Here is a 17,204-nt window from a genome sequence, read left to right as displayed (position 1 = left end):
AAATTGACATGTGGTAAAAACGTTTTGCAACGTGCAACATTTTGCAGATTTGTACTATTTGTTCCAGGTATTCATCCTAAATATGTGCGTTTGTGGGGAGGAAATTGTACAGATAGTGTTTCAAGTTTCAAAATTTTTCAAATTGTTTAATTTAGAAAACAAACATTAATTCGAACGGTAAAATTTGCGAGATGGAAATTAATATTTAAGCCAATTTTGCAAGTTTTCAAAGACCAAATGCAAAATAATGCCAAAACTTATCCGTATTTTCCAAAATTAATACAACGACTGACCATTTTATTTAAATATCGATCACAAAAGTTTATTTTTAAACTAATTATGTGCAAATCACAGTAAATCCATAATTCGTTTCTATATTTTTACATTTTTTCTACCGCCTCTCTTAAAAGTTTCACATGAATACAAATTTTTTAATTTACAGTTCTCGCTTACAGTTACGCATCACGTATGTAGATACTCCTAAGTTCTGTGTAAACGTTGTAAAATTGGCCTTCATTCAGGACTTATCATAAATGAATTTATGTAACTGTACAATTATTTTACAAAAGAGACATGTGCAATTTTATAATTTATTTATTCGCCTTTACAAATTCGTAGAAACGCTTCGAAATTTGCAAAGTTTACTGAGCTATAAATATTGACGTGAATTACGTTATACATAATTAATTTTCTCGTCTCAACTTTATCCAAGTTTTAAATTAATTTAAATTTTACGAGTTTCCGCGCCCCAAATATTTTTCCCTAATTTTGTCTCACTTTTCTCCAAATATATTAGGCAATTCACGCAGTAATTGGTAACTTTGTAAAATCCGTGGAGCTTTGTAAAATAACTTTACAAACTTTTACAAAATAAAAAGACGCCCTTGATCTGAACAAACTTTAAAAAATTAGTAAGCACATTTCCCTTAGAAATATTCGTAGCGTTTGTAAATTTGCGAATTTTACGGATATTACAAAGTTACCAAGGGCTGCGTGAATTTCCTAAATTTAAAAAATAATTATTTTTCTTATTTTCAATGTTCCTTAATCGTCCAAGATTTTTAATTAATTTAAATTTTCCGACTTTTCGCGCTCCATATTTTCCCCTAATTTTGTCTCACTTTGCCCCCGAAATATATCCCCCCTTTTCACTTCCTCTCATACGCCCACCTTCCCCACGCCTCCTCCTCCTCCCCCCCACAACCCTCTTTAACCTCAAACCTCACATTGTAATTACACCTTAACAACCCAACCCTCCCCTTTTCCACCTCCTCCCTCTTAATCACCCCGCGCTCCTCTAAGCGCTCCACTTTCTCTCTCACTTTACCCCCATCCCGCCCCCGCTGCACCTCCGCGACGACCTGCTTCATCACCTTATCCGAATTCCTGTCCTCTTCCTGCCTCTGAATTTGCAACTTGATCTGAAACTCTTTAACTTTATCTTTCAAATCCCGCTCCTCGTCGCCAAACCGAATTCCAAACCGTTTCATTTTCTCTTCCAGTTCAATCTCCTTTTCGAGCTCGGATCTCACCCGGGTTTTCACCGCGTCATCGATGACATACTCGTACCTAGCGTAGGGCGGGTAGACCACGGAAATCGGGACTTTTTCAAACCATCGAAGAATACTGAGTTCCGTTTCGAACCCGAATTTTAACCGGAAACCGTACTTTGATCCGATTTTTTTCTTCACTCCGATAAAGTTTTTTTGCCAATCGGACCGATAAAAGGAGCCGGGATGACCGGGGATTAGGATACCCGGGTTTTCCAGGACTTCAACGGCACTCCATTCAGAGTTGTAGGTGATCCCTTCCGGTTCGGAGTGCTGGAGGGCGAGTTCGATTAATAACTGGGGGGTAATTTCGGGTCGGACGTATTCGGGGTTTATGCCACGTTGGGATTCTTTAAAATTGTCGAGGATTCGGTGCACAATGTCTTCCCCGATTTCTCCGATTTTTCGTTTTTCCCGGACTAAAATGACCAGCTGGTATTCATACGAGGTGAAAAGATCAAAGGCTGTGGTGATGAAGATGTCGCGCAGGGCTGGTTTTTGATCGGCGGGGAAGTATTTTTCGAAGGCGAATTCCTCATCGGAGATTGGGGTACGGTGAGACGGGTCTAGGGCGGGATAGGAGGAGTAGCGGGAGTAGAAGAAATCGTCGCAGTATTCGTCCGCCTCGTCTTCGGAGGAGGGGGAGGAGGACGTTCCGTGGTGGTGGTGATGGGAGGAGAATATGGTCGATTCCATGACGGATACGAAGGTTTTGGTGAAGTGGAATAGGAGGCGGGGTGAAGTGGGGGGTGGTAGGGTAAGGTGAGGGGGAGGAGGGGTGATTTTAGGAGTGGGGGTGGCCTGGGGTGAAGTGGGCGTGGTATTTTGGGAATTATTGGTTTGTGAAGTGGGCGTGGCGGCGGGTAAAGTGGGCGTGGCCGCCTGTGAATTATTGATAGCTGCCTGCAAATTGGATGGGGCAAGGTGCGAAGTAGGCGTGGCTCCGTTTGAAATTTGCGGGGTCTCCTTAATTTCTCCTTCCACCCCACGATCTGTCGACTTGACATCCGTCTCCATTTTTTGACTGGTGTAAAGTCCGTTTCTGAAAAATACAGGAAACAGGATGATTTAGAAGTTAAACAGATTTGACTTTGATTGTTGGAAAATTTTCAATTCATGATCGTTTAAAAAAAAGTTGAGAAATTATATGAAAAATGTACACCAAAGATTTTCTGAATTTTAACAAGTGATCAACAATTACCATTCAGTGTTAACAATGTCGGTGTAAATTAAACAAACCTAAATTTCGAGTATGTCTCAATGCAAACTTTTAATCGAAACGAGCAGAAAAATAATTTGCTCTGTTCGAAGTCATTTGCAAATTTTTGTGAGAGATGGATTAAAATTAATGATTTCTCAGATAGTCAAAAGAAATGACAAAAAAATTATTAGATCAGCTGGTTAGAAAACTTTACACCAAACGTGTCGTCTTTAAAAATATTCCGGGATGCATCGTTCCTTTTCCTTAAATACAATTTGCAGAAATTACATTCATAATTTTAATATTTTGCGTAATGGTTTTCTACAAAAGTTGTATTTTGACGTCGTTTTACAATTGTTTTAAATAAAGGTTAAAAAACGTAATTCGTAGATTAGACGAGTACGTATCCACAAAGGTTTGTTTTAAGTTTTAAAGAATTTGCAACGCCTAAAATTGTGCATACAGTTTTAACAGCTCCCTTTTTATGAAACTTGCAGATTGCAAATTAAAATACTTTGAGCGTCTCGGATTGAAATCTCGCAAATTGAGAGTAGCACAACAGAACTTGCGAAATTTTGCGAGATATGTGAGATTTCGCAAAAATTTTACTGGAAAAATATGTGATTTTTTCACAAATTTACCCAGGAAGAAGGCGTGTTCTTATTTCTAAAAATTATTTCGCCAACTCATCTTCACCATCACCAGCAAGAGAAATTACAGAAATCCATTGAAACAATATCAAAATAGGTGCTTTTAGTAGATTTGCAAAGTCATATTTTGCGAATCCACTCACTTCTTAAATATTTTGATCTTCTCAAGTTTGCTAAATGATTTGCGACGCGAAATAAGACATTGTCGTGAGTAAGCCCATTGTCAAACTTAAAATCTCCTATTAAAATTTATGTGTTTAAAGAATTCTGAATTCAAAATTAGATTTTCTCGTCCGGCTTCCGTAGTTAAAATTTAAAAATTCACACACTCAAATTTAATAACTATAACAAAATTCTATGAAATTTATCGTCGAGATTTCAATTTTCCCCAATTTTGTGAAATTTTACTAATTTTGTCACTCCTAAATTTGTGCATGCAGTTTCATCACTCCATTTTTTGCGAAACTTTCTCACAAATTAAAATTTATGTCAAATTTAAAACCCATTTTTTAAATTTATATTATGTGGAAATAATAATTAACATTTCAAGGTAAAATTGCGTCACTATTTAATTGTCAAAATATCAAAATTCCAAAATTCACCCACCTTAAATGACTAATAAATAAATTTTGAGAATAAAATTCAATGGAATTTATTCCAGCCAACGAGTCTCCAGGCTCCAGTCAGGTCCGGTTCAGTCTAGTTTTTCTCATGTTCAGTCAGACCCAAGCAAGAAAATCTCACCTTTCTGGTCACTCCTGCTGACCAACTGAGAATTCAACACGGCACAATTTTACCTACATAGATTTTTTTGTCTCGCTTACTTATTATTATGCAACAACAACGAGCATCATGTTGACGACTGCTGACCATTTTTGGTGTTCTCACCTTCTCGCCAAAATCCGCCTCTGGTTTTGTGTTATGTTACAATGTGTACCTCGTCCTGTTGACGGTGGGCAGTGTAAGTAAAGTTTGCACTGTAAAGTGAATAATTTTTAGCTTATTGAAGGTCTCCCAGCGTAATAGCCTCCGATTTTAAGAAAATTTGTCTCATTCGGTACGGAATTTCAGTTAATATGAAGTTTGCGAAAGATATATCTACGAAGAGACAAGGTTTTCAAATCCCATGATTTTAATTGAATTTTTACTTTGTAAAATTTCAACTACACGATTTCACGAAAACATAACAAATTTCGGGAAATTTTTAATAATTTCTTGATATATTATTTGCCTACCAGCGCGATATGCACTCCGATTTTGAGCAAATTAGCCTTAATCGATTGGAAATTTCATTAATATGAAATTCGCAAAAGACACGATCTAACTATGGGCACGTTTTGCAGAGATACTTGCATCCAAAGAGGAGAAAACACGCAGTAAATTTTGAAAGTATAAAATTTGTTTACTTTCAGACACATTTTCTCCTCTTCGGATGCAAATATCTCTGTCAAGCGTGCCAATTGGGAAATTATGTCTTTCGCAAATTTCATACTGATCAAATTTGCGACCGAGTGACATTAGTTTGGTCAGAATTGGAGAGCATACGCTGGGAGACCTCCATAGTAATTTAGGAAACCTACAACAAATTTGGATGTGTTGTGTTGCATTTGTTTGCTTGCGAAAACTGCAATAAAAATCTGAACCCAACCAAATCTGGACTATTCCAGGGTAGAGGTTGAGTTTGGTTTTGGTTAACTTTATGCAGGCGACATTGGTATCATTATTTTTATTAGTATGCCATTCAGCAAAGCCAAGGTGGGCAGGTAAATGAGCAGAAAGCATTAACATTATCAAGTCATCAACAACTAATTTGTCTCCGCTGTGCGGTGGTAAAAAGACGGCTGTAAAAAACAGCAACGATCACAGGTAGAGAAGAGAGAAGCGAGACAATATCTGGGCTCATTTATGTATGTATGGACACACTAAATAATTTGGTAGTAAAATTGTCACCAGGATGGTAACGAATTCCGTAAAGTAATTGTTGGTTATCAGGTCGGTAGAAAATTTGAGGTGGTAGAAATTATGGGTACCATTTGGTAGAAAGCAATGCTATTCATTTAGAATTATTTTATTACCAAATTCATAACGAGTTTCTACGCTCTAAAAAATTTGGTAATAAAATTGCCACCGCGATTGGTAACGATTTGTCATGAAAATACATAATGATGGAGTAATTGTTCGTTATGATGTCGAAATTATGGGTACCATTCGGTCGCGAATAATGTTATATTATTACCAGTTCGTAACAAGTTTAATTTCAGAGTTAACGCTTTCGGTAATAAAATCGACTCCTCAATGGTAATGATTTGTCACAGAAAAAGTAACCAATCAATTCAGTCCGATAGGAAAAACTTGAATTTCATTTTTAATAGTATTTAATTATAATAATTATCGCTACCATTCGGTTACACATTTTATGCTTATTTTATCTATTACCAGGTTCGTAACAAACTTTAATTTTCGCAGAAAACAAATATTACCACTTTTACCAAATTCTTTCACCAAATTAGTAATAATGATCATTACCATTACCGGCAAATGGTGGATGGCAATTGGTAAAGCGTTAAAGAGTGGCAATTGTGGAGTGGCAAATGGTGGATGGCAATTGGTCAAGAGTGGCAATTGTCGAGTGGCAATTTGTGAGTGGCAATTGTTGGATGGAAAAGTGCATAATACCCATTACCACATAAGTATTTAGAGTGTTGGCTCAACCTAACCAAGATAATAAAGAGATCAATCCGTTCCTGAAAATGGATAAGTATGCTCATTCCTTTTTATGGGCATTCAAATGCATCTCGCGTATCGTTCCATGCGTAATTAACCTGCCTAGAAAAAAATCTATACTGATGCAAATCACGGAACCTGCATAAAGGATGTGAGTTCATGTAATTTTCCTGTAATTTGGACCCCTTCTGACCTCAAATGACCGTAAAAGTGACCTCAAATCCCCCTAAAAAAATCGATCAAATCCTTTATGCAAGATCCATCCCCATCTAATTCTCACCTGGCTTTTAATATTAATTAGTAAATGAGTTTGTATGTATATCCAGTAGTGCTTCGTAACCTGCACTTTTTTCCTAATGAAGCAATTCATGAAGTCTTTGGTAACACTGTAAAATCCGGAAACTTACAAACTTTTACGAAATTTTTGCAAATATTTCTGAGGATAATTACTGTTCATCCAATATTAATAGTCGCAATTTCTTGGAAAATTTTCTGAGAGGTTATTTGGTTGCTAATTGAAAAATAAATAATCTACCAGGTAACCTTTCAGAATTTTTTGAGACTAATAATACTGGACCAACAGTAGTTCACAAATTTTTGAAAGCTTAATCAAATCAAATGAGCAAATTCACGCAGTCGTTGGTAATATTGTAAAAAAATTATGTAAATTTATAAACTTTTACAAAATTTTTCAAACATTTATAAAGAAAATTCAATTCACACAGTAACATTGTAAAATCATTAAATTCTGAAAGTTTACAAACTCTAAATACAAAATTTCGCATAGCTCCAAGGAAAATTAGCTCACACATTTTTGTGAACTTGCACACATCCTTTTATTTTGTATTTAAAGGTTGTAAAATTATTTTGCAAAATCTGCAAAATTTACAAAGTTACCAAGGACTGAGTGAATATTTCGTGAATATTTGATCTAATTTCTTTTTTACTAATTTTAAATTTTGGATGGATTTACACAACGATAATGGTTTATCTAGAATTTGTACTGTTGTAATTAACATTTAGATTTATTCCCATTTTGGTTTTGGTCATTTTTCAACAAAATATATGACTCTATATTTAAAATATTTACAAAGTACAGATTCCTATTTATTGAAGAACTATTTTGTTTTTAAATGCACGTATTTTTAAAACAATAGCGAAAATATTTTAATGATTGAAATCTAGAAATATCTAATGTGTGTAAGAAAATGTAAAAATATTTTGAAATTTTTGGGAACTACCAGAGTTGCTCAAAATTAAAGACAAAATTAAGATAACTGTTGAAACTTTACGGAAATTTTATATTTTCATTTCTAGGAAAATGGAAATTCATTCCTGGATAAATTTTAATAAAATTCTGATCAAGTTAGATATATATAAGCACCAATTCTAAAATTATAAAAGTTTTTATTTTATTTTATTTATTTTATTTTATTGTTAGCCCAAAGTCGAATTTATCGTCTCGTGGTTTACTTAAGAATACAATTTTTTAACCAAATCTGCCGACCCCATCCGCAAAAATTGGTCGCCAAATGGTCGAAAAATGAACAACCCGACCGTCGGGTTTTCATACGGCTAAACGACGTCGGAGAGACGTCGACTAATGCGACGAAAATTTTGCGACCACTTTTAGCAGTTGATTCGACCATCATATTATAAGACAATACGAACATATTATTTTAGGTCAGTTTAACTACTTTTTCAACGCCTTTTCCACCGTCGCATAATTGAAAATTTTTCAACGGCTTTGCGACCGTTGCATAATTTAAGATTTCTCAACGTAAAATCCACCATTTCCCCATCCAAGTGCCATGCTTCCGCGATTCTCAAGTCAGTCCACACCATCGCATTGTGCTCATCGAGTCACACTTATTTCTTGTCCTTCCAAATTAAAAAATAAATCTTCATGTCATCCCAAATTGACAAGGCAAAAAAATATTCCATAGTCCGATTCCTCAGGGACAAAGTTAGTTGAGATTGTCCCAATAATATGGATCGAAGAAGACCAGAAAGAAGTATTTTGGCCACCTTGTAAAGGATCTGCCTTAAAGACTATGGTGAAAAAGTGCGAAATTGTTCCGCTGCCATCCTGGACTTCTCACACTTTTGAAAAAATTCTAGGAAGTTATGGTAAGATTTAGAAACATCTTTTGTTGTATAATAAAATGTCGGTTCAATGTATGGCCTGTGATAATTTACTATTATTATTAGGTTCATTTCACGACGCCTGTTTGAAGCTAAAACAAGCTGAGGATACCTCAAACATTGAAAGTAGCCAGGAGGACGACATTGGAATCCGACGTGGACGCAGGGTCCAGAAAAAGAAGGATGTCGTAATTGAGAGCCGTGATTCAAGTAGTGATTCTGAATTGGATCTGGATAATAGTTTATTCCTTGCTCCTCCCACAACGCAAATCAGTGAGGATCAATTTGACATTACGATCGGTAAGTTAACTGGGTTAACTTCTATTTTTATATTTCTTAACATTTATATATTTAACTTGTTTTGTTGTCAAGAATCTACCGGCGACCAGCCCCACCCTCCAGATGAGAATAATCAGCAGGTAGCAGTCGTTCCAGAAATTCCTCAACCTGTTATCGTTCAAGAGGATTTTGATGTTGAACAGGATCCTAAGTTATTTTTGGCGACGGCAGCGGATACAGCTGACATCAAGTCTCTAATTGAAGGCATGTTTTTGTTAATATGTTATACATATTATATTTCTATATTTATGGCTATTACACTTATTACAACTTATTTTATTAATTTGATGCTGTTTAGGATTCATGAAAAAAGTTTCGAGTTATTAGAGAGACAAGCAGAAGATATAAGGGAAATTAAAGCTGCCATTCACACGTTGCGTGCAAATTCACAAGGTGGCAATTTGCTCCCAGATTATTCTATTATACCACCTTTGCCGATCGCTGGGAGATTGGAACTCGTGGCTTTTGAGGATTGGCTGAAATCATCCGATTCCCATAAAAAACTGCTGGTACAATAAAAACATATTTCTTAAATAATGTTGATCCAAATTGTGTGGTAACTGAATTTATGAAACTGCAGATCTCATATTTGAGTACAACTGGCGGTTCAAATACTGACAGGAATACTAGGCAGGTATTGCTAAAATTAATTGGTGGCAGTTTGAGATGTCAAATTAATTATACCGGGAAAGGTAACAAAGTCGCACTGGAAAATCTGGAGATTTTGAAAATTTTAAAGGGTGAGAGCATGGTGTGAAGTAAATAAGTGTTGCAGCTGGTTTTCATAATTATTATTATGTCATTTAGATTCTGTCCGTACTCGGTATCCTGTGGCCAATGACGACGAGATATTAGGGACAGCAAAGAATTGGTTCAAGTACGCCCCTAAAGATGGAGAAGACCAATAGGACAGGTCGGTCGCCCAGGAATTTAAGACGTATTATTGCAAAACGAGTCCAACAGAACATTGAAAACACTCAGCGACAAATTACTCCTACTCCAGAAAATAATAATAATCATTTAAATGATATTAATACGGTAGATACTGGTAGATTAGTAAATAATTTTATTCACTCAGAGTCAGAGGAGCGAAGTCAGATTTTGTTTAGTTTAAGTGACACGGGTAGTGATGGTCCTTTTAATGATATTGATATTAGTGAATTTAAAGTTAGTTTAAGGGAATGGGCAATTAATTACAATATTACAGGTATTGCTACACAGGAACTTTTGAAATTGTTGAGACGCCATAATTGTTTCGAATCTCTTCCTATAGACCAAAGAACTTTATTACGCGGCGACATTCCAGTAGTTAAAACGATAACTAGAAATGACGATGGGTCATACTTTAGTTATTTTGGTATAACTAGTTCATTGCAGGCTCAATTCAACGAGGATTTTATTGAGCCCTTACTAACAAGTATTAGGGTAGCAGTTAGTGTCGATGGTCTTCCAATTTCTAGAAGTAAGTCGAAACAATTTTGGCCGATCCAAGTTTCATGCATTGAAAGTAAATTTGGAGTTTTTGTAGCTGGGTTATATTATGGGGAAACGAAACCAAAATTAGTCGATAATTTTTTGAAGGATTTAGTAGATGAAATCCAAGTTTTGCAAACGGTTGGTCTAATTCTTAATCATAGTATAATCAAAGTTAAATTTGATAGGATAATTGCTGATGCGCCTGCGCGTAGTTTCATTAAGCAATGCAAAAATCACAACTCTTATAATGGGTGTGAAAAATGTAAAGTTGTAGGAAAATGGACAGGTAGAGTTATATTTCCTGATTTATCTGCTCCTGTTAGAACAGACGACGAATTTTTACAGCAATTAGATATAAATCATCACTCTGGTAATTCACCATTTGCACGTATAGATTTTCCATTAGTTAGTTGTGTTCCTATTGATTACATGCATTGTATTTGTTTAGGAGTAGTTAGAAAATTGTTACGTTGTTGGATAAAAGGTCGAATCCCATATAAATTACCGCCCAGTAGCGTTTTAAAATTAAACGAATCATTATTTAATTTACGAACAAGCTGTCCTAATAATTTTAGTAGAAAGCCGAGAACGGCTAAAGATGTAGATATGTGGAAGGCGACAGAGTTTAGGTCATTTTTACTTTACACAGGTCCTGCAGTTCTTAAAAGTGTTTTGCCTAAGAGTAAATATCATCATTTTTTATTATTGAGTATAGCGACTTCAATTTTGATAAGCGAGAAAGCGCAAAATGTTGAATGGAATGAGTACGCTAACAAATTGTTTAGATTGTTCGTTTCAAAAATTAGCGACTTATATTCAGAAAATTTTCTAGTATATAATGTGCACTGTTTAATTCACATTGCTGCTGATGCCATGAATTATGGGAGACTGGATAACTTTAGTGCATATGACTTTGAGAATAATATACAATTTATTAAAAGAACATTAAGATCTCCTTATAAACCGTTCGAACAATGTATAAGTAGATTAAAAGAAAAGGAACATTTAAAATTGTCAGCCAAGCCTATATCTCCATCATGTCAGAGTAAATTTTCTAAAGGTAATAATTGTTATAAAATAGAGACTGGTGAAATTGTAATTATTATTAGTTATGTACCTGGCTCCGATACATTACTAGTTAAAAAATTTACAAAAGTTGATGACTGGTATGTTGTTCCATGTATATTAATTTAAGTTCATTAAGGCAAAAATGTTGGTTAATGGAGTTGGAAGGTGGCATTATTTGTATTCCTTTACATAACACTAATAATTGATTCTTTTGTAATGAATGATCGATTTTTGTATAATAAAGAATCACGTTGCCAATATTATCGTTGTATATTCATTATTAAATCGACGGATAAACGACGGTGAATTATGACCATAATGCGACCATACTTTCAACGGTATTTCGACCGTCGATTTTATGTTGATTCTGACGATCAAATCCACGTTGAATCAACGGTCGCATTTTAGGCGAATATGGATGGTTGTTTAGACTAGGTTCTGCCGGCCATATGTGACCAATTTCCGACTGCGTCGTTTCGACGTCACTTTCAACCAATTTTGCGGATGGGGGACTTGTTTAAAACACAGTCTTTCATAAATTAAGAAAGAAATAAAAAAAACATTAGGTGGAGAAATACCGTCTCGATTATTCAACTACGTTTATGTAATATTCGTATTTGTTTTGCGTAGAAATCCAGTATTAAAATAATACCAAGCGGTATTCATCTATGACTCTATCAAAGTGGGATTGATAAGTGATACCTTGTGTAATAACTCGGTATTTGAGTTTTACCATATAGGTAGCAAATTTTTACGGACTGATTGGGTCATATATTAAAATAAGGTATTAATGAATCATTACCATGCGGATTGACTATGTGGCTCTACCACCTCGGTTACGATTTATCGTAGAAATGGTAATAATAATTTCAGGGAAATTCAAATTCATTACCAAATATTAAGGAAGTTAATACCATTATGTATTAAATTTGAATTTCCCTGAACAAATTTAAAAAGCGCATAATTTTCAATTATACTTTTTAATGACTTCAAAAAGCAGAAAAAGGAGATGGATCTGTATTTACTTGAATTTATTGAATTTTACAAATATTATTACACAACGTCGAGCTCTTACTCTGAAACTTAACTTAAAAAAACTACTTGAAATGTAATTAAGAAAATCTGCTCAAAACTAATTTACAAAAAATGCTTGGAATTAAATTAAAAAATTGCTGAACCTTAAATTAATAAAAAGAAACTGCACACAATTAAAATTGTAAAACTGCTCAAAATTACAGATAAATTCAAACCAACTGCTACAAATTAAATTTGGAACACTATTTATAATTAAATTTAAAATTTACTTCGTAAAATTGAATTTGAAAATTTTCATGAAACGAATGGAAACAAATTAAAAATACTCCTCATTGATGATACAAATAGACAATATCAGTTTCTTCTAAACAAAGGAAAGGCAAATCTTGCTTACTTTAAATTAATATCAATATTTTCGAAGATTTTCTGACCAAGGGTATGAATTGAAAACATTCGAAATTTCAAAAAAGTTGAGTTTGCTATTGGATATGATAGAGCAACTATCTGGAATCACAAAAATGTAAATTTCTTGAAAATCTGACCAAAACTCGATTTTTGGCGATGATTTTAGTGCGGCAACTCTGGGGGTTTTGGCGCCTTTGAGAGGGTGTGGCGGGCGTAAATGGGCTCATGGAGTCTAACCCTCCTTCACTTTTTCTACACTCATGTAGTACTACAACATATCCAAAGGAGATCGAAATCGGGGCCCGACAAGTAATGACCTTCTACTCCTGAGTATTATTAATATAACGTCAAATTCCTATAAAATTCAAAATTTCAGAATTATTAATACAACGTCAAGTTCCTACAAAAATTCAAAATTTCAGAATTAGCTTGAAAAAAACTACTCAAAATTGACTTTGTGAGCTAATTTTCTTCAGGAATATTTTAAAAATTTTGTAATATAAATTTTGTAAAGGATAAGTAAATTTACGGATTTTACAGAGTTACCAAGGCCTGTGTGAATTGCCTCTTTGATTCTTAATTGTTATATAAATGTTCCTGAAATTTATGGATTCTACAAGTTTACAAATATTCGAATGCATTTCTCCCACATTACGGAACCTGACCCCTCCAATTTTACAAAGTCAACAAATTTATGTAATACTCTGTTAATATTCTGTCATTTATCCATTAAACGGATCACACATGTAAAATGTTTGTCAGTGATTTTTCAACATTTTTTTATCTTTGACTAGATTTTCGATTCACTCTTAGAAATCCAGTATTAAAATAGTACCAAGCGGTATTCATATATGACTCTACTAAAGTGGTGGTGACACTTAATACCGTGTAGTAAATAATAGCTTGGTATTAAAGTTTTACCATATCCGTCGTAATTTTCTACCGACCGAAATAATTTTAATACCAAGCGTTAGCAACTTTAATACTGAGAAATAAATTCCTCCTCATTACACCATGTTTCTAACAGTGTAAAAGTCCAGTATTAAAATGATACCAAGCGGTATTCATATATGATCCTTCCAAAATTGTATCGATAGATAAGTAATACTATGTATGAATAGGTCAATATTAAAGTTTTACCATGTCGGTAGCAAATTTTGTACCGACCGGTATAATTTTAAAACCAAGCGGTAGCAACTTTACTACCGAGAAATCAATTCCTCCTGATTATACCATATTTCTAACAGTGTTCCTTTATTCCGGTCACACACTTTATGCAAAATCCGGCCTTTTAAAGTGTTCCTCTTTACCGGAGGAGTCAACCCGACCCCGACGACGCCACAGTTTGCATACGAATCACTCCATTATTCCATTCAATTTACGGCCTGACTGCTTCCTAATGATCACAGGATTCCATTCTTGTGCTAATTGTGTTCTCCTCCCGTAATTGAATTGGAGATGAGGTGAGATGTATTTAACTCATTAAATTAAAAATGACTGCATTGAAAATATTGTGTATTTATTTTGGTGAATATGGGACCTGTTTTAGAGTCAGAGATTAGGTCAACTCATGTCAAATTTTAAAAAAATTTGAGAATTTCGGGGTAACATGACGAAAATAAGGACAAAATTTCGAAATTAAGGTAAAAAATTTAAGTTGTGGAAAATTTACAAGAAATAACTGATTAGAAATTGCGTCTTTGAAAATCAAACAAGTTCTAAAATTAATTTTATTAAGAAATATAGACTTTTAAATTTCAGTTGAAGAAATTGAATGCTATTTCATTAGTCGAATTTATTTACCAAAGTTGTATTTTTGTAATTACCAGAAGAAGCTTAGCAATAGATTTCCTGGAAACTCGAAATTTTGAGAAGATTTAATGCCGATTTTAAAGATTCTTTTATGTAGTATATATTATCGTGAAATAACAGGTAATAATGCGTTCATTTTGGCCTTATATTCATTCAGGTCTACTTTTCGCAGCTTTATCCACTTTTCTCTGATATGCACTTATCATTCCAAGGAAAAAAAGTTGTACGGGCTTGACCACAGGTTAAACAAGAACAATTTGAATACATTGATTTTAAAGATTTTTTCACATTTTTAATCTAAACCGTTATTTTTCAAATCCAGTGATTTTACACCTGCTTCTCAATTAGACATGTTTTTTATTACTAAATATTATGTTTGGCTTTTAAGCTTTTCAATTTTGTCTTTAAATTTTCGACCCGCACTAACTTTCCATTTGTGGGAAACATTTTAGCAAAATTTTTCCGGTCAATATTTTTACTTATGTATTTTATGTATTTTCTTTAACAAGTATATAAATAAATAAATTTGACGACAAAAATTAAAAACAAATCAAGTACTTGTTTCCAAAAAGAAATCTGCATGTTGAAAACTTGTATAGCATGTAATTTCGTATGTACAATTTTTTTAGGTTAAAAAATCATAAGTCATAATTTTTTGGCATATTTTTTAAAATTCAGGAAACTTATTTCATTCATTTGGAAAATTTGAAAAAATTTGGTTGATGTAAACCCAAATTATAAATATTTTTTTGAAAATCGAACACCAGAATTTGGTTTTTGAAGGAAACTTTAAAATACAGACTTCTGAATTTCAGTTGAGAAAATCTTTGATGCTGGTTTAACCATCAAATTGGACCAGGTAAAGGCATATTTAGGACAAAATTTATAGATGCAAATTGTTCTTTATAAATTGTGGTCAAGCTCTCACAATTTTTTTATTTGCGAAGAAATGTACTACCTTTTATTTTACGAAATTTTAACTGGCCCATAAAAATGGTTAAAATCGGCGTTAAATCTTCTCAAATTTTGGAATTAATAAATCTCCAAATTGTTCATTTGCAAAATTGTTCATTCGCAAAATTTGAAAAAATTGGCTTGAGTTTGAGTTTTAAACGCGAACTATATAATATTTTTTAAATTAGGACACCTCAAATTGATTTTTTAAGAAAACTTCAAGATCTAGACTTTCAAACTTCAGTTCAGAAAATTAAATGCTGTTTTAACCATCGAATTAGATCAAGTAAAGTCAAATTTATGGCAAAATTTATAACTCCGGAGAATAAATCAATTTGCAAATAAATTGCAAATAAATTTAGCTAGGGAGCGAATTTGTATTTTTTTAGGTAGTAGAAGAAGCTTAGAAATAGATTTCCTTCAAGAATTTTTAAAATTTGAAGAATTTTTGAATTCCAAATTTTGAGAATATTTAACGCCGATTTTAACCATTTTTATTGTCCGTTATAATTTCATAACACAAGAGGTTATACTTTTCTTTCCAAGTAAAAAAAAATTGTGAGAGCTTGACCACAATTGAAAATGAACACTTGGCATGTATAAATTTTGAAGATTTCTGCATATGTTTAATCTTAAATCTTAAACGGATATTTTACAAATCCAGTAATAGTGTTTTTATGATTATTAAATAGTTGATTTGTCTTTTAAGCTTTTCAATTTTGTTTCCAATTGTTTTCAATTTCATCAAAGTTTCACAAATTGCAATTTCCTCAAAAAATCTTGTATTCTTGTACCTAGATTAACTTGTGTTTAAAATTTTAGTTACGATTTTTTCAATTTTTTTTTTTATTTTTCGATTTTAAATTTTGGAAAATTAAAAAAAAATTGGATTTAAATGTTTTACGAAATTAGAACACTCGAAATTGTTTTTTTTCCAAACTTCAGTTGAGAACATTGAATGCTGTTTTAACGATTTAATTAGACATTAAATTGAGGACAAAATTTATAAATTCAGGAGAACTTATCAATTTGCAAAGTTTGCAAATATATTTAGCTAGGGAGCGAAATTATACTTTTTTAATTAGTAGAAGATTAGCAATAAATATGCTTAAAGAAATTTTAAAATTTTGAGAATTTTTTAATTCAAAATTTTGAGAAGATCCAATGCCGATTTTAACTATTTTGTTTGTCAGTTATACTTTCTTTAAACAACAGATTTTATCTCTCTTGCTAAATAAAAAAATGTAAGTGTTTCCCCAACTTGAAAACCACAACTTAAAACAAGAACAATTTGAAAAATATAAATTTTACAGATTCCTGTATATTTTCAATCTAAACAGTTATTTTGAAAAAGAATATAGACGCCTTTCGTATGATACACCTGCAGCTAAATCAGTATTATTTTAGTTATTACTAAATATTAAATTTGGCTTTTAAGTTAAGATTTTTAGACTTTCAAAAATTTTCGAGCCGTACTAACTTAACATCTGTGAAAAGAAGCATTTTATTTTGACAAAATTATCTCGATTAATATTTTGCGTATGGATGTATTTTCTTCTAAATATTAAATAAATTTGGTGACGAAAAGCATGTACTCGATTCCAAAATGAATCTTTTTAAAAATTGTGATTTCATATATACCATTTTTTACGTTGAACAATCATATGAGCAAATTTTGAAGTTTCAATATAAATTAAATAAATTCCAAAATCGTCAACTTTTGCAGCAATTTTTAAATCGTTTTTTATATGTTTACTAATTTCACAAAGTTTAGGTACATGTACTCAATTCACGTACTCAATTCATGCAGATCATGATATAAATAAAATCCAATTTTTACAAATA

The 17,204-nt window shown here is 33.0% G+C and overlaps 2 protein-coding genes and 1 long non-coding RNA gene across 8 annotated transcripts; 2 read left to right on the top strand and 1 right to left on the bottom strand.

The window, feature by feature from the left end:
• Positions 1-266: 266 nt before the first annotated feature.
• On the bottom strand, positions 267-5,054 carry LOC110860864. 2 transcript variants are annotated; one of them, XM_035860701.1, is made up of 4 exons: positions 4,982-5,054; positions 4,226-4,378; positions 4,008-4,159; positions 267-2,592 (listed from the first exon to the last, which is right to left on the bottom strand). In XM_035860701.1, exon 4 carries the CDS (start codon positions 2,565-2,567, stop codon positions 1,149-1,151), a length of 1,419 nt encoding a protein of 472 aa, XP_035716594.1. In that variant the 5' UTR covers positions 2,568-2,592; positions 4,008-4,159; positions 4,226-4,378; positions 4,982-5,054; the 3' UTR covers positions 267-1,148. The 2 variants fall into 2 exon arrangements, with proteins under 2 accessions (XP_035716594.1, XP_021965669.1); XM_022109977.2 differs by having other exon boundaries at positions 4,008-4,198; positions 4,290-4,378.
• A 3,033-nt stretch (positions 5,055-8,087) lies between these two features.
• LOC118439418 lies at positions 8,088-11,658 on the top strand. 5 transcript variants are annotated; one of them, XM_035860719.1, is made up of 4 exons: positions 8,088-8,543; positions 8,643-9,118; positions 9,190-9,349; positions 9,417-11,658. In XM_035860719.1, exons 1-4 carry the CDS (start codon positions 8,291-8,293, stop codon positions 9,515-9,517), a joined length of 990 nt encoding a protein of 329 aa, XP_035716612.1. In that variant the 5' UTR covers positions 8,088-8,290; the 3' UTR covers positions 9,518-11,658. The 5 variants fall into 5 exon arrangements, with proteins under 5 accessions (XP_035716612.1, XP_035716611.1, XP_035716609.1 ...); XM_035860718.1 differs by having other exon boundaries at positions 8,088-8,570; XM_035860716.1 differs by having other exon boundaries at positions 8,088-8,570; positions 9,190-11,658.
• Positions 11,659-13,576: 1,918 nt separating this feature from the next.
• Positions 13,577-14,878, top strand: LOC118439416. Its single transcript, XR_004837418.1, has 4 exons — positions 13,577-14,056; positions 14,143-14,236; positions 14,563-14,646; positions 14,728-14,878. It is a non-coding gene; the product is annotated as an uncharacterized LOC118439416 (long non-coding RNA).
• The last annotated feature ends 2,326 nt before the right edge of the window (positions 14,879-17,204 follow it).

Source organism: Folsomia candida, unplaced genomic scaffold, assembly GCF_002217175.1.
Source record: "Folsomia candida strain VU population unplaced genomic scaffold, ASM221717v1 Fcan01_Sc035, whole genome shotgun sequence".
NCBI classification, from domain to species: Eukaryota; Metazoa; Arthropoda; class Collembola; order Entomobryomorpha; family Isotomidae; genus Folsomia; species Folsomia candida.
Note: the sequence above shows the minus strand (reverse complement) of the source record. Positions and strands in the feature narration are given on the sequence as shown.